The 9,665-nt window shown below is 45.3% G+C and overlaps 2 protein-coding genes across 4 annotated transcripts in view; one reads left to right on the top strand and one right to left on the bottom strand.

Annotated features, from left to right (window-relative positions):
• The window catches only part of LOC106815029 (vacuolar protein sorting-associated protein 52 homolog), a 20,470-nt gene that overhangs the window by 7,959 nt on the left and 2,846 nt on the right, over positions 1-9,665 (top strand). For all 3 annotated transcript variants that reach the window (XM_014819451.1, XM_014819450.1, XM_014819452.1), the window contains exons 13-18: positions 1,610-1,728; positions 2,167-2,290; positions 2,908-3,111; positions 3,797-3,974; positions 4,491-4,609; positions 4,931-5,248. In XM_014819451.1, the coding sequence (XP_014674937.1) occupies positions 1,610-1,728; positions 2,167-2,290; positions 2,908-3,111; positions 3,797-3,974; positions 4,491-4,609; positions 4,931-5,077 (891 nt within the window). In that variant the 3' untranslated portion in view covers positions 5,078-5,248. The remainder of the gene's footprint in view (positions 1-1,609; positions 1,729-2,166; positions 2,291-2,907; positions 3,112-3,796; positions 3,975-4,490; positions 4,610-4,930; positions 5,249-9,665) is intronic.
• The window catches only part of LOC106815027 (nuclear pore complex protein Nup214-like), a 27,524-nt gene continuing 24,996 nt past the window's right edge, over positions 7,138-9,665 (bottom strand). Inside the window, exons 23-25 of the mRNA XM_014819448.1 lie at positions 8,625-8,726; positions 8,288-8,435; positions 7,138-7,472 (exon numbers count right to left, since the gene is read on the bottom strand). Of these exons, the coding sequence (XP_014674934.1) occupies positions 7,226-7,472; positions 8,288-8,435; positions 8,625-8,726 (497 nt within the window). The 3' untranslated portion in view covers positions 7,138-7,225. The remainder of the gene's footprint in view (positions 7,473-8,287; positions 8,436-8,624; positions 8,727-9,665) is intronic.

Raw genomic sequence — 9,665 nt, 5'->3', positions numbered from 1 at the left:
CAGGAGTCAGTTGGGAGGTCGCTTGTTCACCAAGTTATATTTTCTACCCCTGCGCAGTACGAGGACGTCGCCTGACTAAGGAGGACCGTGAATGGACGCGTCGACGGAACACGGCGAAGCGCGGACGTCTTCTCATCGAATCCGATGCGTGAAGCAGCGTCCGAGCGATTCTTCACGCTGAGTAGCCCCGGCAACAATCCTCACGAGCGAGCTGGAGGCTTCGATCTCGTGTCCGCACGCCGCACAGAAGTTGACCAGAGAAGGTCGGGGGGGGGGGGCGAAAGATTTACTAATTGTATTATTATTGTTTGTTTTATTAATATTATTCTTATGTCGTTGTGTTGCTATTATTATTTATTATTATTATGTATCTATCATTATTTTATGTTTAATGGTTTTTAATGAGGTATGTTGTAAAATGTGAGCATATAAGCCTTGCGCGCCTTCACCCTTCAGTAAAAAAGTACTTCTTCGTTCGATGTTAGTTGACGTGACTTCCGTCTTCGCTTACAGTACGAATACAGAGGCACTAGTACTGTTTGCGAAGCTGATTGCGAGTGTTCGTGTGTTGTGACAGTGCCATGTGTATCTGATGCTCCATCTTCTGCTTCATGTATGCGTACGAGGCTGCTGTTTCAGGGCATGGCCTAGCGCTGCTAGACAACGGCTGCCGCGGTACCTCTTTCTCACAGCTTCTTCACTGTCGCCACGCGCCGCGCACGGATGCTCTTAACATGGTGATTGAAGGAAAGACGCTCGAACATTCCTGGTAGAGGAGAAGAGAGAGAGAGACAGAACAGAGAGACAGAGAGCAGATGGAGAGAGAGAGTGGAGAAGAAGAGAGAGAGGAAGCAGAGAGAGAGGCGAGAAGGGGGAGTACGAGGAGAGAGAGAGCAGAGGCGAGAGAGAGAGACGAGACGACCAGTGGATGGATGAAGAGAGAGAGGCAGAAGCAGAGAGAACATGATTCCAGTGGAGGCTGGAGGACGCGAAGAGAGAGAAGACAGACTTTTTTGAGATGAGAGCGAAAGATGGAGAGAGCGAAGAGCAGACGGAGACAGAAGAAGAGATGGGGAGTGAGAGAGAGCTGAGAAGAGAGAGAGAGAGACGGAGAGAGACGGCTGGAGGGAGAGAGAGAGCAGGAGAGAGAGAGAGAGAGAGAGCAGGAGAGAGAGAGAAAAAGAGAGCGAGAGAGGGCAGACTCGCAGTTACATTATTTTGCCATGGTGTGGCGATACGTTTCCAGTAACGTCATTACATGCATACTATAAGTGCGTGCGTGCGTGTATTGAAAGAGAGGGAGAGAGAGGGGGAAGGGGGAGGAGAATATGTATATTAATAACATGTTAAGTAATAATTAACAAATTATTATTATTATAGTAGAACATAATGTTTTGAGGTAGTTGTTGACAGTGATAAGGTTTTATTCAGTGTCTGTTCACCTGAATGGTTTCCTCTATCACTGTTTGTTAATATCTAGGAAGTAAGATCCACTACAACTGGACATGATCTACATAGGACACAAGCAATGATTTCACTTTATGATGCCTGCGTTATTACGGTTTGTATGTTGATAAGCTTTATCGATGTACTCTGACATGTCTTGCAGAAAGACCTAGAGTATTGTGTCAACGAGTGTTACGACTCCATCGCTCTGTTCCTGTGCATCCACATCGTCTACCGCTATCAAGTGATCATGCACAAGCGCGGGGTACCAGCACTCGACAAGTAAGCCCCTACTGAATATATACCCTGAAGCTACCATGTGAATATATATATATAAATATATACAGCGAAACTTGAAATGTGTTGTTGCTCGTGTGGCAGGAGGTGCCTGTGTTCTCTGTGCAGATGATGCAAATGTTAATTTAGCAAACGTTCGTAAATTTATTATCAAAATGTTTTCTTTATTTTCCTTATCAGTGTTGCGTGGATCTCTCCAACCTTTCGGAGTTTTCTTAATCGATGTCCTTCAATCATAGCGTTGAAGAATGCAGTAGTTTATAAGCGACTGCAAATCATTTATATACATGTTTACTTTAGTTTTAAACCACGGCTTCATTGAACACCAGGAGCTGTAGCTGCTGAGATGTTAGTTTTTACAGAGTGTGTGTGTATATATTTTCCTTGTCGATAAGTTATCACGCTCGTATATATGGTTTGCAGGTACTGGGAAACTGTACAGGAGATGCTGTGGCCAAGGTTCGAGTACATCATGCATCTCAACATACAGAGCATTAAGGACACCGACCCAAGCAAGCTTGGCTCCATTGATGTGCGGCCCCATTATGTAAGCTACCATGCAATGCAATGTACACAGGCACACGCACGCACGCAGACATGCAGACACACACGCACGCACGCATGCACCCACACACACGCACATGCACACGCACACGCACACGCACACGCACGCGCTCACACACACACACACACATAAACATGCCAGCGCGTATGCACACAGACAAGAAAAGACACAGACACACATGCATACGCACGTGCACACACAGTATGCCACCACATGTAGGTACGCCACCACACACTCCATGTGAACGGGGGTAGACACTGTACCATTAATACTTTACAAGTAGTACATACGTACGTTATTATGTGTCTGTGTGTAAGCGTTCATGCATGTGTGTCTGTGTGTGTCCATGTGTGCATATGTATATATGTGTGTGTATATTTGTATATAATGTATATATATATGCAAATATACATGCACGCATGCACACACGCACGCACACATTTATATATGCACATACATATATGCATGTGTAGCGTGTATCGTTGTTGAAAGATCGCACACACTGCCCTCGTGTCACGTCATGAAGAGGATCGAGCTTCCCACTACAAACTTGCTACTCCGTCGACCCGTCATCTCGTTTTCGCTCTCCGTCGCCGCAGATCACGCGCCGGTACGCCGAGTTCTCGGCGGCGATCGTCGGGCTGAACGAGAGCTTCCCGAGCGAGCGCGTCAATCGTCTGCTCGCGACGCTGCAGGGCGAGGTCGAGAACTTCATCCTGCGCATGGCCGCCGAGTTCCCGCAGCGGCGGGAGCAGCTCATCTTCCTCATCAACAACTACGACATGATGCTCGCCGTCATCATGGTGAGATTGTTTGGCAGCGCGCCAGAGACCCGGCCCCATCTTTGTTTTCCGTTATTTATCGTTGGTAGACCTGGCAGTGCGCTGTAGACTGTGTCAGCCATCTTTTGTTTTTCGTGACTTGTTGTCCTCAGAACAGAGGGCCGCAGTGTCGGCCATCTTTGTTTTAAATATTTGTCATTATCACGCTGTCGGCCGGGTCAGCCATCTTTGTCTCCGTAATTGAACGTTGTCAGACCTGGCAACGCACTGCCAACCGTGTCGGCCATATTTGTTTCAGTAATTTTTCATTGTGAGACCTGGCATGCTGCCGATCGTGTCAACCATCTTTGTTTTTGTTCACCTTAATTTTTGTGTCACGAGGGAGGGGTGCACTTAATTTGCAGTAGCAGTATTGAGGTGGGTATAGCAGATATGTGGTTCTCAGTTTTGAGTGAAATGTTTTTCTAATATTTGTGTATGTTACACAGAGCAGTGTAGTGTTCTGAAAGTGGTTGCTGAGCATAGCAGCATGGGATTGTTTTTGTTTATTCTGCGGCTTATGCACTTCTATTATGTAGTGTATGATAATGCAATAGCATTGGTTAATGTACATAAATACATAGTATAGAAGAAGTCAATCATGGTTACATTGTGTTTAATTACACTGGGATTGCATGACAGAGTGTTTCCCTTGTATTAATCAAAGGAAAGAACTACAGACGATTCTAAGGAATCAGAAAGTTTTAAGGAGTTGCTTAACGCACGAACGGAGGAATTCGTGGAGGAGATTTTGGCGCCGTATTTCGGCGGCATGATAACTTTTGTCAAGGAGTCTGAGAACATGATAGAACGAGGGCAGGCAGACAGGCTAAAGAAAGATGAAAGTAAGTGGCACATCGTAAGCCGCATCACTTCCCTGACTAATCTACTCTAGTGCACTCGACCTACCTATTGCTCATTTACTAAAAATTGTCATACAGGGTAGAACTGTCGGTTGCGTAGCAATTACCTTTAATGCTGTTAATTTTCCATTAACGTGGCTGGGTGCTCGGTTCGTATCGGTAAAGTGTGTACACTGCAACGTCTTTTTAAAGCAGTTATAACACTACATTTAACGAGAATGCAGATTCAACGAGCTTTCACGTCATTGATTTATCACGACGAAACCTCTCTTAAGTGAACCGGACATATTTCGCGAACTCGTGTTGACATGCATTCTTTACTGTTATTTGCGTCTCGTGATTTATCCATTATTAGATTATCATATTATCATATTATATATTTATTATTATATTATATGTATTATTATATGATCTATTATGATGATTGATTGTGATTACTCATATTGACTATAACTATATAACTATTGTTGCATCCCTCTTTCTCTTTTCTCCTCGCAGAGAAAGTGACAATGATCGTGCGGTCGTTCAACAGTGACTGGAAGAAGGCGATAGATGATCTAAATCAGCAAGTGATGACGAGTTTCACAAACTTTAAGAACGGAACCTCCATCTTGCAGGTACACGTTATTAACGATGACGATTCATAAATATCAATAAACAAGCGATTTCTAGATACTGCATTCTTACACGGCTTTTAGTTGTAAAAGAAAACTGCTGTTGGAAAGCCACGAGCAGAATATACTGCCTTAGAATGTCACATATTGAGGTTATTGGTATATATGACAGTATGAGGTAATGTGTAATGTGCATATGTGTAATGGTAGTTAACTATAGGTAATATATGTGTACATGTGTATGAATACTTTACGTATTTGTAACGGAAACTATAACATGAAGATGCAACATATTGTAACATTGATTCTCTTTATTTCCTACAGGGGGCGCTCACGCAGCTCATCCAGTACTACCACAGGTTCCAGAAGGTTCTGTCGAACCCGCCCTACAAGGTCCTCGCCGTGCGAAACGAACTCATTAACATACACCACGTCATGGTCGAGGTGAAGAAACACAAGCCAAACTTCTGAGACGCGCGCGCGTACACGAGAACCGATTACGCGCAATTTTCGGAACACGCTTTTGTGGATTGCCGGCAGCTTTGCTGTAGTAGGTGTTTCCTGCTACAGAGGCAATAATTGTCACCGGGGTACGGGGGCAGGTGGACTGGGCACAAGGTGCCGAGATACTGGCATTTACAGGTTATGATTGTCGTCTTCGTCTACATTAGGCTAGAGTGAGAAGAGTATCCTTATTTTACCATGCTACTAAACTAATTGACTTCTAAAAAGGGCGCAAAACAATTCCTACGGTCCATAATCTCGGCATCAATCTTTGATTTGTCATTCAGCTCATAACTGCAATTTTTGTTTTTAACCGATTTGCCTGCGTTTCCCATGCATGGCTTATCTAAGTCATTCGCTGTCATTTTTTCTATGCTGGCGTGTTGCATTGTTGTATAAGATCATGTGATCATGTTATGTATTTGTAAATGACATGGAAGGTCAGGTTTGTCATTGTTTCGCCATTGCGACTATGTTGGATCAGTGTTGTATATATGTTGAGTTGGCTACAATGAATTAAAAAGGAAAACTAAAATAAAATCTGCCATGATAATGAATAGTTTATTACTTTAGAAGAATTAAAGAAACGTTTTTATTCACCCATGGGTGAATTGAATAGCGCAAACTAAAACTATTCTCTGACTAAACGTTTATCAAAATCTCGTCGCGTTTTCCGAAGGCGAGCCCCGACTTTGTTTTTAATATCGAAAAGACTATATCACACGACAACTGCGAATATGGTTCCAAACAAAGTCTCGTCACAACGTCACCTCATATTACCGGTGATAGAGAAGAGTGACCACTTCGATTACAAGCTACGATATTAATACTATGCTACACCCAGTTCAACTCTCTGCTTGTGTTGAAGCTGTTGTGGAAACAGACTAGTCTTCGCATGCGATGCCTGTAGTCTTGTCACGCTGTTACGTGCGCATGTCTGTCCAATTGGATTGGGTCGCTCTGGCAGACTCCTCATGAGATCACGCCGCGACCACGGCTCTCCTTCGCTGACTTCGTTCACCTCCATTGGCTGAATGCGACGTTGCAGACGGGAGAGGTCGTCCTAGAAGGTTTGGTAGCGTCAGCCGACTGGTCAAGCTTTTACACATGTCTATGCACGTGACATCACTTATGCGCGGTTAACACGTAATATGGGGGTCGGGGCGGGGGGGGGGGCAGGTCATTTCCTTGTTGGCCAACACAAACTAAGCGTATCGACCCCACACTGCGTTTTTATAACAAAACGAAATGCTTCAGCATTTCAATACGTGCAGACGTTGAATTCTCCAACATCTGTATAGAATAGAGTTAGAATGCATGGTATTTTTACTAGAAGATGTCTGTCATTCTGGATGATTTCCTATGTGAACGGTATCGCATCGCTAGAAAATGATTAAAGTTTCGTAGATTGCAGCCCCAATACAGCTCTTGATCCCTGACGAAACATGTATTTATACAGGCATAGTTCTGTATATCTTGGAGTAGAATTTAATGTTATATAATGCCGGTTGGTAATAAATAAAGTTAAAATTACAATTATAATTAATTAATACAAAAATAGTACACAATCTACTTATCCGAACCCCTTGGGACCAGACTACATTTCGGAGATTCGGAAAAATGGAAAAATTTTCGAATTTTGAAATAGGTAGTGACAGTTACAGTATATGACCGGTATTCTGCAACTAGCATTTATAAACAAATGTTAATCAAGGAGGTACAATTGTTTGAGTAATGCCAAACACATTGATATTTCTGCAGTGAACCTTGTGCAGCCAAACGCGAGCTTTGGTGTGCAGACTACCTCCACGAAAAAACTCGGTTTCAGAATTTCGGATAAGAGATTATGCATGTACTGTTATAACAATATACCGCTGCTGCTGCTGCTACTGCTACTGCTAGTAGTAGTACTACTACTAACAATGATAATAACGATAATTCTGTAACGATAACGAGAATAACGACGGCGAGGGGGACAACGTACGGTGGCGCGCCGAACCCGGGACTCCCGAATCCCACGGACGGCTGCTGCTGCGTGAAGCCTCCAGCAGTCCCACCGAATCCCTGCTGCTGCTGTTGCTGCTGCTGCTGCTGCTGCTGCTGCTGCTGCTGCTGCTACTGCTGCTGCTGCTGCTGCTGTTGCTGCTGCTGCTGCTGCTGTTGCTGCTGCTGCTGTTGCTGCTGCTGCTGTGTGAAGCCTCCAGCACTCCCACCGAATCCCTGCGGCTGCTGCGGCTGCTGCGGCTGTAGACTGCCGAACGTCGGACTCTGCGCGCCCGCAGCCAGGGAGCCGAAGCCCGTGGCGCCCGTCTGAGCGGCCAGCGAGCCGAACGTCGGACCGGCGCTGTTGCCGGCGAAACCCCTGGAAATAGAAATTTGTTTGCGAGCGTTTCTCGATTTGCAAAGAGCGAGTAAATGCGACGAGGAATTAAATGCACGAAGCGTGAACGGACGCGAATACCGAGTATACACTCGTCACAGATCCACACGGGGTTGTGTATTGAATGTGTGTTCCGTAGAGATGGTCCCGAGAGCTCTCAGATTCTTAAATGCAAAGCTCGAGTAAATGCAACTGGGAAATAAATATAAGAAACGTGAACTGACGCGAGTATACACTCGTCACAGATCCACACGGGGTTGTGTATTGAATGTGTGTTCCGTAGAGATGGTCCCGAGAGCTCTCAGATTCTTAAATGCAAAGCTTGAGTAAATGCAACAGGGAAATAAATGTAAGTAACGTGAACTGACGCGAATACCGAGTATCCACTCGTCACAGATCCACACGGGGTAGTGTATTGGATGTGTCCTATAGAGAAGATCCCTATAGAGAAGATCCCCAGACCTCTGCTACACATAGACACTGACTATGTTGACATGAATACGCCGGTGGATATACGATCAGCAGATTCGAAACCTTTTAACCTCTCATTTTATCAGAATTTACGCCTCATCTTACGAGGACGTTTAACAGAGAAAAGTAAGGCATACACCCTTCTGGCCAAGACGCACGTTTCCAGACCATATTTCACCAGCGATGCACGAGCGATAAATATCGTTCGTCAAACGACAAAATTAATGAATGAAATTAATGATTAAGAATTAATTAATGTGTGCAGGCAAGAACAAACACTCGACGAACGAGCCGCGCATACGGCCGTCAAACACTATACGGCTCACCCGCCAAAGCCTGCAGTAGAATCCCCGGCGAACACCTTGCCGCCACTACCACCCAGCGGGTTAGAGAAGGAAGCCGTGCCGCCGAATCCCTGGGGAGAAGCCCCGAACCCAGGAGCTCCCCCGAAGGCTGGTGGCGATCCAAAACCCCCTGCAAAGCACAAACAAGCATCGCATTAGGTATTAACGACATTATTACATACTATCAAATCCCCGAGTAGCATGACTGGTCTTCGAGACCGATGTCAATACAAGCAGTCTTTCGATTACTCGATTGGCATATACCCTATCTTATGCATGCCAATAGCCAACCTTAATCATAACAGCAGCCATATAGTACCTGCACTCGCTCCTCCAAATGCACTTCCGCTGCCGAATGGACTAGACGCCTGTGCATCTTTTGGTGCGGATCCAAACGTACTGGTAGTTGAGCCAAACAGGCCTGCATTCGTCAGGAACCAACGAGAAAAATTAAAATGTGTAGGGTAGCATGTGCTAATGCATGCACATGAACGATGTTTACTACGACCATAAGCATATCTATACTCTAGGATCTACGTTATATATATGCAGTATATACGTTCTAGACGTGTACTAATTAAATATATGCGCCGTCACTGAGATGTATATTCATCGCAGATGTAACGAAAATCATCGGCAGTTTGTGCCGAATAATAATAATAATAATAATAATGACAATGATAATAATAATAACAACAACAACAACAACAACAACAACAATGACAATAACTATACTCTAGGATCTACGTTATATATATGCAGTAAGCCACTCAGTCGCGTTCGGGCGCGCGACGGCGCACAGTTACGAGTCAGGTGAGGGAACTCAAGCGGGAATCCGCTGGGCATGATGGCCGTCGCAAGCTAAATCGGTGTGGCGATAGACGCTCTAAAGCAGTGCCAATGGTTGCTGCAGGTCCACATAGCAAGGAGGAGGGCAGAACGCAAAATGCCTCGCTCCCCGTCACGCGATATATCGCTCCGTGAGGCCCGCGTGCCTTGTTTCTCTCCGTCCGCTCTCTCTCTTCTTCCCGATCTCTTGTCCTTCGTTCTCTTACTCCTCTTTTTTTCTCGTCTTCGCTCGCCCTTCCCTCCCCTCCTCTGCTCTGTATCTTCTTTTATTGCTTTTTTCACAGAAACGCATTTTTTTCGCGAATGTTAAGTGCGATCGTTGTTTCCGTCTATTCGTTCCGGCTAGCCGAGTACGTCAGCGTGCGGGTGACGGAGCGAGGTTTCTTCGCGGGCCTGGGAGGCAAGCGGCGAGCGGCTGAGAATGGCAAGCTAAGAGCGTGTCCGGTGGTTTCAACGCAAGGTGTTTGGGTCGTCTAGCGCGACAGGCAACGAGTAGTGCGCGCGCTACATT

The sequence above is a fragment of the Priapulus caudatus genome, unplaced genomic scaffold (genome assembly GCF_000485595.1).
Source record: "Priapulus caudatus unplaced genomic scaffold, Priapulus_caudatus-5.0.1 Scaffold1025, whole genome shotgun sequence".
In the NCBI taxonomy this organism is placed as follows: Eukaryota; Metazoa; Priapulida; class Priapulimorpha; order Priapulimorphida; family Priapulidae; genus Priapulus; species Priapulus caudatus.
Note: the sequence above shows the minus strand (reverse complement) of the source record. Positions and strands in the feature narration are given on the sequence as shown.